Source organism: Notothenia rossii (genome assembly GCF_949606895.1).
Source record: "Notothenia rossii genome assembly, chromosome: 3".
NCBI classification, from domain to species: Eukaryota; Metazoa; Chordata; class Actinopteri; order Perciformes; family Nototheniidae; genus Notothenia; species Notothenia rossii.
The window spans coordinates 10,029,026-10,046,692 of NC_136901.1; the positions used below are offsets into that span (position 1 = coordinate 10,029,026).

Consider the following 17,667-nt stretch of genomic DNA (forward strand, 5'->3'; position numbering starts at 1 on the left):
CGTTACTTAAAAAACAAAACAAAGAACACCTTCTTTCTACAAATTAATGATTTAATTATAAAGCAATAAAACAAACTGTAACCAAAGGGTTTTGCTGCTACAGCCAACATTAGCTAATATTTAATCTAACATTATGTGTAACAATACCCTATACTAAATACACTGTTAGCTAGAACGTAGCTTAGTGAGCAGGCGTTGTGTATCGATGTTACTGCAGGTTGACATTACGGCTGTTGACCTCTTCCAGTTCCACTTTGCTGGAAAGCTTCATGTCTAGTTCCTTTTTTTTTACCAGGGCGAATGCAGGCTACTTTCATACAGCTAAAATCTAATATTAATGAGTTCTGATTCACATGAAAGGTTCAAATCATTGTTGGAATAAACAAAGGCCTATTTCCTGTTTTGGTGCAGTCAGGAAACTCCTAAAAGAAAGAAGATAAGTGTATTCATTAAAACTTCCAAGCCGTCAACATTCAAGCTAACGGTAATTGCACTAACATCAGAAATATTAAAACTATAAACGGCATGCACGCAAAGAATCCCAGATAGAATTAAACAAGTTAAACAAATGCATTTTTTGTAACTGGGACATTTAAAGGTATTAAAGCTGCATTAACAGCTTTAAAGCACTTATTTTGTAAAATTCACAACCATATTGTACATTTCTGTGATCAAGCATTTCTGTGTGCAATATCCTACTGCAACTTTACTTATGGAAATACTGTAGAAGTGCTTGCATCTGCACAGAAAATGAATGACTACACAACACTGCTGCCTCCTTGTGGGGAACATGTGAAAGGTTTTAGATGACCCATGGCACACATTTCATTGAATGGAAACGATGTAAAACAAAGACCCATATTTATTGTCATAACTTCACACATACCAAATGACCAAATAACTATAACATTCATTAGTAGAACATAGGCACTCTACATAGTAATATGTATGCCTACAAATGTGTCTTAATGAAATGAGCATAAATTGGATTGCATTACAGTAGTTAAATGTGTTACACTCTATAAAGTGTCTTCACAGGACATCATATTTGAATGAAAAACATGTCCACAGATAGCCCTAGAATACATTTCATAGAATAAGCAGGTACATTAGTGATTTCTGCCAGCTTTTGAACTAATGATGGAACATGTATACCTGTAGTGATAACACTTATGCATAAGTTGCACTAGCTAGCGTATTCTCGTAAGTAAGACTTACAATGTTGGACTTTTACTGGTAATGGAGTATTTTAAGGTATTACTACTTTTACTAAAGGAAATCATTATTCTACTAGTGGCAAGGACATGTGGGAGACCACCCCTCATACAGGAAAAATAATAAATAGCAAAATAAGTAAATAATTGTGGGGTAATAAAATAACACTCTCAGGCCATCACATGTAGTCAGTATCAATTTGTGTATGAATACTACCTAACGTTTGCAGACCAAGAATGACTCTTATGACAAAATCCTGTTTTTAAAGTTTGTTTTGTTGTTTTATTGCTTAAGAATTAAATCCTTTCATTGGTCTCGTTGCCTTAAAATTAATTAATGTATGTGCAATAACTGGTAGGAATGTACACAATAGTCGTTGCATGGAGTTTGATCTGTTATATTGTGTTACCAGATCTAGTTATACTTTAGTTAGAAAACATATCTAAAGGTTATCTTGCTTGGAAGAGCTGATTATTTCCTAGTACTCATTTATACATTTTTAGAATCCGTGTCAGCAGCAGATATACCTTTTCCGGCCGCTGGTTGGCGCCTGTGGAGGTGATCTGTGCGGTGCTGCGTTTCTATTGGTGGAGAGGGCTGTTTTTGTCACGTGGTGCAGGCTCCCCCTCGCCTGATATAATCATGTTTATTGGTGAAGGCTGGTCAGAGTCCGGGTAGACGTCTGCTCAACAGGTACGACTTTTTCATTGTAGTATTTCACTTCTTGTAAACTGAACTCCTCCATAGATAGAACACTACTAAGGATATATTTTAAGATGACAACATAATGTATTCACTCTGTTTGTCAATAGCAGGGAACCGCTAAGTGCGACCGAGAAGAAAATAACAGTTTTGGCGTCATTTTGTGTTCACTTTTTGAACAGTTTTTGCACAACACGTTATCAGAAACCTATCCCAATAGGAAATAGCATATATGGAGTTAATACTGCATTTAAATACACAATTTAAAGTCGTTAATTTACACCATATCTAATCTGAAATCACCTTCTAGTGAACTTTGAAATCAGTAGCGTTCAATAACCGCCCCGTGTTTCCCCTGTCAAATTGCGCAATATCTTCCCAGTGAATGAAGAAAGGATTTCAATTACAAGAAATGTAATGCCTCCTATGGAAGTTAATGCAAAAAAGGAAGTCAGATAAATAACGTTAGCTTCCTTCCTTCTCTAAGTGTATTTAAACATTTGACTATGACACGATTAAAAAGCTTCATGGCACTGGTGGAGTAAAAGTCTACTTTCTAGTAATGCATTTATACATAGGAAGCATTTTACTCATGTGCCTCAATGAAGTGGAGATACTTAGGTTTGTATATCCTATATTGGATAATTCAGTCTTTCACATTTCATTGCATTTTACAAACGGATCATCTGTTTTGAATGGAAAATGTTATCTGCAGAAAAACAAGGTGTAAAAGTATTTCCTCATCAATGTAGCAGAGATTAAGACGTTTAAACTAAGTCCAAACCCAGGTCTGTTTGTCTGTAAGTATTTGTGTCCTGTAATCACTTAATCACTCAATTAAAATAAGTTTACTAAGTACCTCAAAGGGTAAAGTGCAGTACTACTATAAAATGTCTTCTTTGTTCTTCCAGTCATGTACCTGTACCTCGTGGGGCTGCTGCTGTTATACTACGTGTACCGCTGGTTCAGGGAGTTGCCCAGGGTCCCAGACAAGGGCAACAAGTATGTGTACATCACAGGCTGCGACAGCGGCTTTGGAAACCTCCTCGCCCGCCACCTGGACAGCAAGGGCTTCAGAGTGATCGCCTCGTGTTTCAGCGAGAAGGGAGAGGAGGATCTGAGGAAGTCCTGTTCCCCCAACCTGACAACAACACACCTGGATGTGAGGTCCCAGGACAGCGTGGCCAAAGTGGCCGCCGTGATCAAGGACAAAGTGGGGGAGCGGGGTGAGTGTCCCTATAGTCATGGACCCCAGAGGAAGTCCACTGACCTTGGCAAAACATGTCACTATAATCATTTGCATTTAACCAGTCCTTCGGCACCACTCGATGTAGTATATTGCGTCACAGATTTAACGAGCAGACATTCATCTCATATAAAATGGATTCAGCTTGTATTAACATGCTTTGAATTGTTTCCGCCCTCTCGAGATGACTATTTGATAAGTCTTCCAAAAGATCTTATGTTTTACGTGTGTGACCCTCCCCAGGCTTATGGGCTGTGGTGAACAATGCAGGCGTGTCCCTCCCCTCCGGACCCTGTGATTGGCTAACCATCGATGACTACAAGTCCATGCTGGACGTCAACCTGAACGGAGTGATCGCAGTGACCCTGAGCGTGCTGCCCCTCATCAAGAAGGCCAGGGGTCGGGTGGTGAACGTAGCGAGTGTGTTTGGAAGGATCAGTGTCACAGGAGGCCCGTACCCTATCTCCAAGTATGGGGTGGAGGCTTTCAACGACAGCCTGAGGTGAAACATTAACTCACAAAATTAATTATTTGTCACAATATCAGCACCTTTTGAACACAAACGCTGATTAAGGAAATGTTTACTTAGGTTAAATATGGCACCTTTTGGCGTCAAAGTCCTCTGCATTGAGCCGGGCTTCTTCAAAACAAATGTGACGGACAGTGCTATCCTGACCAAAAACGTGAAGCATCTGTGGGAGAAGATGCCCCAGGAGGTCAGAGATGACTACGGAACGGAGTTTCTCGAAAAATGTAAGTTTGGATCCTGGTTTCTTTTCATTTATGCATTTGGTTTGAATTGTTCTATTTATTTCACGAATGTTCCCTCCCTATAGCGCTAGCGGTATTGAAAGAGAAAGTTGAGAAGATCAGTGACGGAGACCTGATGAAGGTGGTGGGCTGCATGGAGCACGCCGTGTCCGCCGTCCGGCCCCGCCTCCGCTACTCCCCCGGCTGGGACGCCAAGCTCTTCTGGCTGCCGCTGTCCTACATGCCCACCTGCGTCTCCGACTACATCATGACCTCTCAAGCCATTCCTATTGCCAAGAAATAATTATGTGCGCTTTTTATGCAATTCAAACATTTCAGGTTTACCAGTGGTATTACTGTTCTTTTCTTTTATTGAAGCAAAGATCAGTAAACCAAACAAAGGTAGTCTCAAAATGAAATTACACAGAAACGAGAACAAACTCACTAAGTCTCTTTTGCATTGTGTACACACTTAAGGCCACCTTATCTAGATCTAATCAGATGTAGTTTGCCTTTGGCCTGATGATAGGCATGTGTGAAAGGTTAGGGATGAGCAATACAAAAGAAGCCTGAAACAAAGGGTTCGGTTTTGCTGTGTGTGGCAATCCACCTTCAAATAGAATTTTTTAATTATTGTGATAAGGATTGTCCTCTTAATTTAATACTATACAAAGCAGCAGAGTGATAATGACAAGTAAACAATGTTTTTGTGCAACAGGAATTAATATAACGCATTATCAATGTTTATTACTAATAAATACTTGTAATACATTTATGTTGTAAGCTTTCAATGTGGACCTAATTTTAGGCACTTCATTTCATGAGCAGATACATTTGTTGTGTAAAAGTAAGACTTTTCCCTCTGAAATGATTACAATACTGTACAGTACAAAATACAAATAGTCCAGTAAGTCAAGATGGAATATATGTACAGTACTTTAAATGTATGCATATTTAGCAGACTTTTAACTGTACCCTGGATTATCATTTTGTATATAAACCAACTAAACCTTCATATTTTTTTTTTACTGTTGCCAGATTTGACAATTTAGATATAAAGTTTCAATAGGTATTTTAGGATCTGAACTTGACTTTATACATTAGTTGTCACATTGATTAAAGAATAGTGCTGAAAAGGATTGCAGTGCTATGAATGTTTACCATGTTCAGAGCTAATCATTCATAATAGTAATACTAGAATTACTGGATGTTTTACAGTTGGCATACAGATACTGTGATAACCCTGAAGTGCAATAACTAATGATGAATTCCAAATAGTTCAGTTATCCCACAGACAATGGAATCAGACTCACTACATACCCAATATTTGATCTGCATATTCAATGAATACAAAACCTTTGAATTGCTTCTGCAGAGCAAGCAGGGTTATTACACAGCAAACAAGACTTTCGATCCCTATATAATCCGGCTACTCTAAATCTACGGCCTGAGGTCAGACTCCAATATAGAATGTCGTGTATGCTCCACAAAGAAATAAAGTAAGCAAAGGCACTTCCACGAATGCCTTTAAATATCATTGTTGGCCATGGTTACTTGGGTAATACATGCCTTTATTATATCATAACATTTGTATTCCCTCAAATCTGTATGCACAATTATGTAAAACCTGCAGTTGGTATTTTATTAAGCTGAACCAGTCAGAAGGGAATGTTTTTTTCCACCAGTTTGTTATCCATTAAAGTTTAAACAAACACTCATCCACTTGGTTTGTCCACTGTTTTATTTCAGCACGTGACAAGCTGCAACACAGTTCAGATAACTCAACATGACCAAGACTGCCATCTTGTGTTCAGAGTGGATTACAGCAACTTCATGGAATCCACCATTAGGAACAAGATTCTCAACTACAACTTTTTAAGCATATAGTAAAAACAGTTGACGAGTTGTTTTGTGTAAAGACAGTGTTTTATTCCATCTTCCATTGGAAACATTAAATAGAACTTTTCAGGATGACTAGACAGGTACATTTGTATTTTGACATGTTTTACAAACCAAGTGCTCCTAACCGCAGAACCCCTCTTCTTTTTCCCTCCTATTTTCTCACAGATGTTTAGTCTTTGTTTGCGTGCTCCTCAGCCAGCTTCTGTGCCTTCTCAACGACCTCCTCGATGGCGCCCACCATGTAGAAGGCCTGCTCGGGCAGACTGTCGTACTCGCCTACAGGGGACAGGTACCAAAGAAATCAGTACTTCAAATAGGAAGATGAGGCACAATCTAGAAAAGTGTGAATTATTAAGTACTTTATACAAGTGACGGATCTTCTTCACTTACCGGCAAGAATGCTCTTGAAGCCCTTGATGGTCTCCTTGAGGGGCACCAGCTTGCCCATGTGACCGGTGAAGACCTCGGCCACCTGGAAGGGCTGGGACAGGAAACGCTGGATCTTACGGGCACGAGCCACGGTCAGTTTGTCCTCCTCAGACAACTCATCCATACCCAGGATGGCAATGATATCCTGCAGGGACTTGTAGTCCTAGAGGAAGAGAGTATAACTCGTTAGCCTGATACATTTTTTTAGTCCTAAACTATATTTATAAAAAGATAATTATTAAGTCCCAAACCTGAAGGATTTTCTGCACGTTACGGGCGATCTCGTAGTGCTCTGTTCCGACGATGTTGGGGTCCATGATACGGGAGGTTGAATCCAGGGGATCCACAGCGGGGTAGATACCCAGCTCAGCGATGGCACGGGACAACACAGTGGTGGCGTCCAAGTGAGCGAAGGTGGTGGCGGGGGCAGGGTCAGTCAAATCGTCAGCGGGCACATAGATGGCCTGGTGGAGAGGATCGAGACTCAGTTAATATTTAAAAAAGAACATTTCCATTTGAGTGTCCTTCTTTACAGTTTCAAAGTTTACCTGCACAGATGTGATTGATCCCTTCTTGGTGGTGGTGATTCTCTCCTGCATGGTTCCCATGTCAGTGGCCAGAGTGGGCTGGTAACCCACAGCGGAGGGGATACGACCCAGCAGGGCAGACACCTGAGAGGCAAGAGCTTTGGTTATCATCGAGTCACATTTAAGATCTGTAGCAGAGTTTAAAAAGCAACAATCCCAATTAACTGCCATTACAAATATTTATTGTTATCCTACTGACAGACATGGAGGTTAGTACAGACCTCAGAGCCAGCCTGTGTGAATCGGAAGATGTTGTCAATGAAGAGCAGCACATCCTGACCCTCCTGATCACGGAAGTACTCTGCTACGCTCAGACCGGTCAGAGCCACTCTGGCGCGGGCGCCTGGGGGCTCGTTCATCTGTCCGTACACCAGCGCCACCTAGCAGAGACAACAATAAAAAGTGAGTGGATGATGTTTGCTTATATTCAAAATGTATTATTTCAAGTTCCAGTAGTTGCCTAAACCCTCACCTTGGAGGTGTTGTCTTTCAGGTTGATGACACCGGACTCAATCATTTCATGGTACAAGTCGTTTCCTTCACGGGTACGCTCACCCACACCGGCAAACACAGAGTAACCACCATGGGCCTTGGCGACGTTGTTAATCAGCTCCATGATCAACACGGTCTTGCCCACACCAGCACCACCGAACAGACCTGAGAAATTAAAGATTTGTTTTATTACAAAATAAATGAAGGAGCTTGCTTCAGTTATTCCAATTTAAAAGCCTAAATATTTATGTGTAAGCACATACCGATCTTTCCTCCCTTGGCGTATGGGGCCAGCAGGTCCACCACCTTGATGCCAGTCACCAGAATCTCCTGCTCCACACTCATGTCTGTGAACTCAGGGGCTTCAGCATGGATGGGTGCAGTGCTATGGGAGGAAAGAAAAAACATTTTCAGCTATTTAAAGAGTACAAATTAATGCAAACCAATATTAATGTTTTCAAAGTCCTTGCTGCAACACTGCTCTCAAATTCACTATGTAAATATTTTGACATTTGTAAAAACAAATTTTTATTTAACATCATGTATGCAACTGTGTTTTTATAAGTGAACTCACTGCTTGGTGGTGATGGGACCCCTCTCGTCAATGGGCTCACCGATGACATTCATGATCCTGCCCAGAGTCTCGGGACCCACTGGGATTCTGATGGGGGCGCCAGTGTCCAGAACCCTCTGTCCACGGACCAGACCCTCGGTACCATCCATGGCAATGGTACGCACTGTGTTCTCGCCTAAACACAAACATTTGTTTAGTTCATTGTCCACTGTAGAAATGTAAGCCCCCACTTACAAGACTGAATGTTAAAGTTCAAGTAGCTCACCAAGATGCTGTGCCACCTCCAGGACTAGCCTGGACTCCCTGCCGGCTACTTCCAGGGCATTGAGGATGGGAGGAAGATCCTCGTCGAACTGGACGTCGACGACGGCACCGATGACAGCCACAATGCGGCCTGAGGCGGCTGCAGCAGCGGCGACAGGTGCGACATAGTCTCTGCCTGGAGAGTAAACAGTACCAGTTAGCTCAGTGTCATGACCTTGTCAGGCCAGTGTATTCAAACATGCCATCCTTCCCGTTAAATAGCATCGGAAAGGGACATCTGCGTGTCTGCGGTCCTTCTCAATGTCAAGTAATTGCTGTCGGGCAAACTAAGCTTTTAAAAACATTAAATTATCGAGTAACGCCCTCTTAAACAATCGATAAGAGTAACGTAAATTCTGTGAGATCCAATGTATTAATCAGTGCAAAGGTTAGGAAGGTATTTCCTGACTTAATACAAATAACGTGGAATGACCGATGAATGAAGTCTAATTTTACTTCAAGCTAACATGGCTAATGTGACATCGGCTAATGACAAACGCAGGACATTGAAAGGCAAGTACCTTTATGATCAACCCTACTCGTTATTCTTATACTGTTTGTATATTAATGTAATGATATTGTGGATAAACATGAAAGGTGTCTTTCTGCATTGCTAATCTACTTGCCAGACCTTGCTAAAACGTAACAAGTAATGCTAAGTTAGCAGGCTCTGATGGCAGCCTCATGTCATTACATAAAGGTCATTGATGCAAGCACAAGAAAAACACAGCCTGGATATTTTCCTTTGCATGACATGTGTCAACATGAACATAAATGTATAAGTGTACCCATACAAACGTTTGCAATTAGTCCAGCAGATTTAAAATCAGACATATTAATGTTAAGGCCTGCTATGGCAGCCTGCATGATGCTACCGATAGCTAGCTAAAATTAGCATTGCCCCTGCCCTTCCCTGACAGGCTGGTAAATGCGTATTTTACTTATTGCGATTTAGCTGAAACGCTCCATAGCATGCAGGACTTACGTGAGAGCACGGCTGGAGATCCAGCGAGGGCCTTAAGGGGCGCGACCCCAGGCTTAAGAGCCTGCAGTGCTCCGGTGCAGCAGCGTCCCACAGCTCCCAACATTGTCAAAATGGCTGAAGGTGTAAAGAGACGGAGGAACTTGCAGCTTTATATGAATGGCCGAGGAGGTGAACTGCGCATGCGTGCTACGTAGGGAACGCTGTTATGGGCATGCGCAGAAGTTAAGCTCCACCAGCTGACATTCTGCCCTCCAGAGCTGCAGAGGAAATGTGACGACTGCTGAATGACACTACAAACAAAAGGTGGCATATAATATGAATTGTCATTGGTATCAGTTCTTTAGTTATTGCAGATTTTGGAACAAATGGTTTGAGCATCCTTGGGGTGTCACCAAACCTTTTGTACACAATGTCCCATGTCAGTGGAAGTTACAGTAAGTGTTCAGATCCTCCCCTAACATTTGTTCTTCATTTCTGAAGACTTGTTGCTTGGGTCACAGGAAAGTGTCCTCAATCCCCAGATAAATTGCTTACAACTCCTCAGTTGTTTCCTTGTTTCATCTGCTTGTGTTCACAGAACTAGAAATGAATAACCACATCATTCTATGCTATTTAGCCTACCTTAACAAAAGGTGTCAGCTGACTTCACCATGTCAGTTTAGTACACTTAAAGGTATAATTAGGATTGTTTTAAATGGGGTTGTATAAGGATCTAATCCATAGTCAAGCCATTACATAAGTGATCAGGGGCATAACAAACTGATTTTAGCCTCTTAAAAAGTACCCAACAAGAAATGCATCAGTTGTTGTGTACACTATATTTAGAATATTTCAAGCAGGCCTTTGCAAGGGGGGTGCCATTAGCTTTGCCCTCTGCAGAGCTGCCAGACTCCATTGACAAAAGCAGTCATTGTACTTTGCAGAACACAGGGGTTCTCTCAATTGTTTGTTTGTTTTTGTTATTGTGTGACTTTGGTGAAACTTAACCAATTAAAACTAAATTATCTAAACTGATTTACCAGTACTCCGCTCCAACATGTTTTAGAGGAATACATTGTAGTTTTTACTCCTCTTCATTTGTGGGACGGCTGCAGTTAAAAGGGATTGTTCCTAAAAAGTTAAGATATGACAATGACATTTTATTATTATTATTTTTAATAAACCATTACAATTTTAAGTATACAATATATACAAGGACATTCAAATATATAAGCAAAAACTATTTTGGGGTTTTTAGAAGTATATTTGACTGTTAATGCACTTTTAAACTTCTATTGATGATTGTATTTTTTACTTTCAATCAATCAATCAATCAATCAATCAATCAATGTTTATTTATATAGCCCAATATCACAAATATTACATTTGTCTCAGTGGACTTCACAGTTTGTACAGAATATCAGTATGACAATACGACACTAGGGCGGGTCATACTCAGGTGCCAACATGAATCTGAAGGAAATCCTAACATGAGGGGTGTCTACAGTAAATGACGTGCTTTTTTATGGGGAATTCAAATGTGAGCTTATTTTTTGGATAGGATAACTCTAATCTACATCGTTTTTTATTTCTAAATTGGCAATTGTACCCTTTCGAACCTCTGTCTCCTTCTCCTTGTCTCCTTCTGATCCTCAGAGCACAGCAGTGTTTGGAGGATGGCTTCACTGTGGGCATACCAAGCAGATCTTCTCACAGTTGGCATCACAAGGTCCAGCACCTCCTTCCTCTGGGACTTGAGGCAGTCCAGCTGAAACAGGATGTGGGCTCACGTTTGATCTTTGCAGGAAAAGATTGGTAACTGCCCTCAGCTTCCATCATCACATTTGTCAGGTCAATCCGCCCATCAAAGAGGATGCAGGAGATCCCCCCCATCTTCTCCCAGCTCTCTCATCAACTGTTCCTGTGCTCTCTTGACCTTGTTTCTATCAATCACTTTACTTGTGTTGTCTTCTGTGATTACATTACATTTCATTTAGCTGACGCTTTTATCCGAAACAACTTACAATTACCAATTACAGGGACATTCTCCCTGGAGTAACTAAGGGCCTTACTCAAGGGCACACTAGTGGTGGTGTTCCTGGCGGGAATTAAACTCACAACCTTCCGATCTTCAGCCCACCTCACTATCCATTAGACCACCACTATCCCTGTGATGATTCCTGCATCAACCCGAGCTGCAGTTGGTCTCAGCCCTATGCCATACCTTACACTAGCAAGCGCAATATTTGGAATATCATCATAGTTTTTCTGTCCTTTTGTTGAAGCTGCAGGCTCAGGTTCAGTTTCAGGGAAGAGCTCAACGTCAGGGACAAACTCATCTTCAGCACCACTCTCCAATTCCAGATCCTCATCACCATCTGCCAAACATCACTTAACATCCTTCCTGGCTGCCTTGTCTGCTGCTGCATCATTTTCCTCCTTGCACCTTCTCCTTTCTTCAGCCATGTTTTCCATCCCCTGCCTTTCCAATGTCCCCACCTGTCTCTTGTGCTCCTGCAGATCAGGGGCCCCCATTTGGTGGGGCCCTTTACTTCCAACCTTCTCTTTCTGTCCCTTAATGTATGCAAGACCTTTTTAAAGGAATCATTTTGTCTCTGCTGCAGGAACAGTTAATGTGGGCTTGGATCACACAGCCATCACAGCCTCCCCTCTCACAACTGGTAATCTGACACTTGCAAGTCAACATATCAAATAATGTGTCTAACTTGACACTGAACCTCTCCTTGGCATCAAGTTTGCCCTTCCCATGGGAAAACGGCACTGCCTGATTCCAGACCTCCTTGAGCTTGGACATGATGGTCACCTTTTCATTAATAACAGGTGGCTTGAAAAGAGCATTCACTTTGGACCACTGACCAATCAGACCAGGGAAGATGTCACCCACCAGCTGGTCCACTAGGTAGTTGCTCCTGTCATCTTTACTGTGATCCCTCAAGTAGACGTCCCTCACAGTTGGCAATTCCGACACCAACCAGTGCCAACAAAATTATTCAAATGAGAAGTAGATTTTGCCCTTGTTTTGACTTGAGCCATTTCAACTAGTGAAACAAGTAAGTTTCAATTCCTGTAGGTTTCACTTCAGACAGGATCATAAAAGCCCTGACTTCCAAATAAAACCCCCCAAAGTTTAAAGGGGAAAATGGGAGAAACTTCAGGGAGAGCAACAGAGGAGGGATCCCTCTCCCAGGACGGACAGACGTGCAATAGATGCCGTGTGTAAATCGAAGAGATAATACATTTTACAGCGTAGGTAGACCAAATGTTTGGAAATGTATGTGTCTATAATAAGAAGATGAATCCAAGAGGATGTCCTTCAGGATCCAGGGCTCGCGATCCAGGACTCAGGACCGCAGCAACAGGATCAGCCACGACTCAGGATCCCGCCGTAGATCGACACCAAAAAGAAATCTGGGGGAAGATGGGTTATTCGGATCATGAGAGTACACAGGTTTATATATACAGTCTATGGTACAGACAGACAGAAGGAAGACGTAAGGTGTCCCCCGACTGTCTAAGCCTATAGCAGCAAAACTAGGGGCTGAATCTAATCAGCCCTAACTATAAGCTTTATCAAAAAGGAAGGTCTTAAGCGCACTCTTAAAAGCGGATAGGGTGTCTGCCGCCCGAACACAAACTGGAAGCTGATTCCACAAAAGTGGAGCTTGATAAGAAAAGGCTCTGGCTCTCATTGTACTTGTAGAGACTAGGAACAACCAACAACCCTGCATTCTTGGAACGCAATGCGGACAGGGTATATTTAAGGTAAGATGGCGCCTGCCCATTAAGGGCACTTTTAGCGCTGAGTGATAGAGTGATACAAGTAATGGTTTAAACCAGTGGTTCTCAACTGGTCAGGCCTCGGGACCCACTTTTTACTTGGTCAATACATCGCGACCCAACATTTTGAAGCACTCAAATCTATTCAACAAAAAAACGTGCAGTAATATATACGCTTTTCAGCATACAATATTAATAAAAGTGAAGTACAGTGCATATATCCCTTCATAGAACTAAAGCATGCTTTTAAAAAAGGTTTAATGAGATGATGGAATCAAAGCTGAACACACATGCTGAAAACCCAACTCCAGCAGGGGGGTCTGGGGGGATTCTCACACTCTGAGAAGAAAATAAATAAATCTATTACTACCCGACATATTAATAATATTTTACGCCATTGTTTGTTTTTCACTTTGTTCTGACATCTTGCTGCGAGAAGGGTAAAGAGAAGATAGTCTGTGTGACTTACTTTAAACTGTGAGTAAGGGTAGGGGAGAGTGGGGTAAGTTGAGCCATTTTTTTGTTATGCTGTCCTCTAAGCAAGGAGAAATGATACATAGTCAAAATGAAAACACACACCTATAAGTCAGGATGTCTCCTATCAATGGCAATGATAATAATTAATATTTGATCAAGGGCAGTGAAAATATTACTTCTTTAAAAAAAAAAGTATTGTGGCTCAACTTGCCCCGGGTTAGGGGTAAGTTGATCCAGGTCAGGGGGTAAGTTGAACCACTGTTCAAACCTGGGCATACCTGTTCAAACCTGGGCATACCTACAACGAATCTTAAAGGTAACTATAAACAATAAATAATAAACCAAATACAAGCTTGGTTTTTCAAATATTTTTAATATAAATTTCGATTGAATTGATTGATTTTTTTTAACATGTTAAAAGGAAAAGTAATCATACAAATGGTGATACAATTTCATACATCTTACCAATCAAACACAGGGTACATTCAACTATTTACTAACTGTAGCCTACAATGAGCTCTTATTATCAACTTGGCCTACTTTCATTAATTTCTCCATTGAAAAAGTGACTCAACTTACCCCAAGGCCCATGGTTCACTTTACCCCATAGCCACCATTTTAGAAAAAATAGCCTAGCATTAAAATTCAGAGCCATCTTTAGCTTAATGACTCAAATGGTTGAATACGCTGCAGTGCCAACACATCAACATATACAACATATGTGTTTAAACCTGGATACTTTTTTGTTGACATGACAGCTGATATAGCTGACATCTAGAAAATGTACTTTGACAAGCAAAACACTTTTTTTAAAAAAAATGTTTACTTACCAGACCACAATGAGTATCTCTCTTTCACAGGCAATGATAAATGGGTGGAGCTTGCATAATTTCTGGTCAATTGATTACAACTATAAGGCGTTGCCTGGTTACAGGGGGTGGTTCAATTTACCCACTGGCTCAACTTACCCCCTTCTCCCCTAGATAGCCCCCATTGTTCTGTGACCTGTCAATCATCAAACCGGGGGTCATATTTCATTATGTGTTCATTTTTATCTGAAGTTGTACGTGGATGTATAAAGTAGAGTTCTACCGCAAAGTTATTCTCCGTGGGGACTTCCGGCGACAATCTTGATTCTGATTGGCCAGAAGACTCGAAAAAACATCAGCAAAGATATTTTATTGAGAAGATGATCACTACGTGACAGAAGTTTTCAAAACGGTTTATGGAACGCCGACTGCACGCACAGCGTTAGAAAATCGGGCCTTCAAAATAAAAGTTTGACTCTTTCCCCCCCCCCCCCCCCCCCCCCCCAAAAAAAAAGAATTCCAATTTTTTTTTCTTCGCTCAAACATCCGCGAACCACTCAAAACGGGTCCGCGACCCACTTTTGCGTCGCGACCCACCAGTTGAGAACCACTGGTTTAAACCGTTATCCAAAGTCTGCAATATTTATTAAAAGTGCATTTTATTCTAATCCCAGAGTAACCAATAAACATGCTTATTATTATTGTTTAGAGAAAAAAAAAATTGAAAGATGACGATAGTGTAAAATAATACAAATGTCATTCTTTAGCTTTACTTTCTTACAGTAATTAGATTAAATATTTAAGTTAAAGAAATAATACCACAACATGAAATCCATAATTACTCAATTTAGTAGCAAGTATTATAGGCAAAATGTACAACAAATATTACAAGTTTAATAGAATAGTTCCCCTTTTGCATAAAATTGACTGTTTAGTTAAACATATAATGTTCACATTTAAATAAAAAAACATATTCTATATATAACTGAAGTTTAGAAAGGTGTTTCTTTCAGTCTAGACATTTTGAAATGAGAAAGCAGGCTGAAACAGGTGTAATTATTAACACTAATGATGTCTCCCTGCAGGCTTCCTGGCACAGTTCATGGAACAGTGTTTTCCTGAAATCAAAAACGGTCAAACTACTGTTTTTCTCAATTGCTTTGGCTCATGTTTGAAAAAAGCTGAACACTCTAAACTGTAAGTGCAATCGTCCTTATTGTTAGATGAAACATCACAACTATATTGCATGCAGTTAAGGCAGTAACTGACTAGGCCGAGGCCACCTAAATGAAAAGGTATTTTGTGATTGTGCAAGCTGCACTAGTACAAACTAGTACAAGATTTCTGTTGACACTGACAGCTTACTGTACTCTATGAATGTCAGACTTCTCTACCTACATTTCTATCACATTGGCATTTTTAGATTCTAAATCTATCTGCTAAACAAGTACTTTTACTTTTGGTACATTAAGTATATTTATGCTAATACGTTTGTACTTGTACTTGAGACAAGTTTTGAATGCAGGACTTGTAATTTTAACAAGAGTATTACTACACTCTGGTACTTCTAATTTGACTAAGTACCAGATCTGAGTACTTCTTCCACCTCTTTCTACCAGACTAGTATTTTATTTTAGAGTTTAGGATGCAGCAAGTGTGCATTTCAAGCCAGGAGAGGTACAACCACCATGTGAACACTAGAGGGCGCTGCTGTATTGACAGAGACAGATGTGCAAAGGAAGTTTTTTGTGCAAGTTAGTGCGTTTCTGACTAGAGTAATGCTTGTTCTTGCTTGCAGGCTTAAATCCATAAGTCTTCTTAGCCTCATTTAAAAGCATCATGTAAGTGATTTGTACAAATACCCTATGGTAGAATTGTATGTAGCAGATTCACTATATTTAAATAAATCAGACAGTCAGTGTGTTTAGGGAAAATTTGTCAAATTCTCCTTTAATGTGTTCCTTAAATGTAGTTTGTTTATTACTGGTACTGATTGAACAAGGCTTGGCATCACTGCTCGTACCCACATATGATTATCCGACTGTCTGCAGGCACCCTATCATCTCTACTAGTCTGTATTTGTCTGTGAAAACACAGCACATATTTGGATTACACATCCTGTGAATGCCAAACTAAAGTAGGATGAGTGATGACTGAGAAAACGTTTTGTTGGCAAGCTTTTGTGGTGATTTGTTCTATTATTACAGCTGGAGATCCCTCTAAATCTCAATTAAGTTGAACAGTTCTTGTGAAAAAGGGAGACCTGTTTAGACCATTCAGTCTTTTTTCCAAAAGGTTTCCATATACAGTTGCAAGAAAAAGTGAACCCTTTGGAAGTATCTGGATTTCTGCATAAGTTGGTCATAAAATGGAGGAAGCCACTGCTTTCCAGAAAAAACATTGCTGCACGTTTGAAGTTTGCAAAAGGGCACCTGGATGTTCCACAGCACTACTGGCAAAATATTCTGTGGACAGATGAAACCAAAGTTGAGTTGTTTGGAAGGAACACACAACGCTATGTGTGGAGAAAAAAAGGCACAGCACACCAACATCAAAACCTCCTCCCAACTGTGAAGTATGGTGGAGGGAGCATCATGGTTTGGGGCTGCTTTGCTGCCTCAGGGCCTGGACAGATTGCCATCATCGACGGAAAAATGAATTCTCAAGTTTATCAAGACATTTTGCTGGAGAACTTAAGGCCATCTGTCCACCAATTGAAGCTCAACAGAAGATGGGTGATGCAACAGGACAACGACCCAAAGCACAGAAGTAAATCAACAACAGAATGGCTTCAACAGAAGAAAATAGGCCTTCTGGAGCGGCCCAGTCAGAGTCCTGACCTCAACCCAATTGAGATGCTGTGGCCTGACCTCAAGAGAGCGATTCACACCAGACATCCCAAGAATATTGCTGAACTGAAACAGTTTTGTAAAGAGGAATGGTCCAAAATTCCTCCTGACCGTTGTGCAGGTCTGATATGCAACTATAGGAAACGTTTGGTTGAGGTTATTGCTGGGTCAACCAGTTATTCAATCCAACGGTTCACATACTTTTTCCACCCTGCACTGTGAATGTTTACATGGTGTGTTCAATAAAAACATAAAACATATAATTGTTTGTGTGGTTTTAGCTTAAGCAGACTGTGTTTGTCTATTTTTCTTGCAACTGTAATACTCCTCCACCTCTGGAAATATTGTGACTGGGTTGCAGCTACTATAGCCATGGTGATGAAGCTCAATGAATTTACGACGTGCAAGAATGGACATGTTACCATTTGAGATGTCGAGAAAAGTCTTCTCCTGTATTTGAATACACAAGAATAACCTTTATTCAAATATGTGCAAATGTTTCCAATCCCAAACCAACCTGTGTTTTGTCTCCATCAGGTAACACCCCCCCCCCCCCCCCCTCCCCTCCCT

The 17,667-nt window shown here is 40.8% G+C and overlaps 2 protein-coding genes across 2 annotated transcripts; one reads left to right on the forward strand and one right to left on the reverse strand.

The window, feature by feature from the left end:
* Nucleotides 1-1,761: 1,761 nt before the first annotated feature.
* LOC307031846 (retinol dehydrogenase 7-like) lies at nucleotides 1,762-4,684 on the forward strand. Its single transcript, XM_079669318.1, has 5 exons — nucleotides 1,762-1,908; nucleotides 2,829-3,143; nucleotides 3,407-3,665; nucleotides 3,753-3,916; nucleotides 4,000-4,684. Exons 2-5 carry the CDS (start codon nucleotides 2,831-2,833, stop codon nucleotides 4,215-4,217), a joined length of 954 nt encoding a protein of 317 aa, XP_079525444.1. The 5' UTR covers nucleotides 1,762-1,908; nucleotides 2,829-2,830; the 3' UTR covers nucleotides 4,218-4,684.
* A 952-nt stretch (nucleotides 4,685-5,636) lies between these two features.
* atp5f1b (ATP synthase F1 subunit beta) lies at nucleotides 5,637-9,344 on the reverse strand. The gene is made up of 10 exons (XM_079669314.1): nucleotides 9,186-9,344; nucleotides 8,163-8,336; nucleotides 7,898-8,072; nucleotides 7,587-7,708; nucleotides 7,304-7,488; nucleotides 7,053-7,211; nucleotides 6,793-6,915; nucleotides 6,496-6,708; nucleotides 6,206-6,407; nucleotides 5,637-6,091 (listed from the first exon to the last, which is right to left on the reverse strand). The coding sequence occupies exons 1-10, from the start codon at nucleotides 9,286-9,288 to the stop codon at nucleotides 5,985-5,987; spliced, it is 1,563 nt and encodes a 520-aa protein (XP_079525440.1). The 5' UTR covers nucleotides 9,289-9,344; the 3' UTR covers nucleotides 5,637-5,984.
* Nucleotides 9,345-17,667: the final 8,323 nt, after the last annotated feature.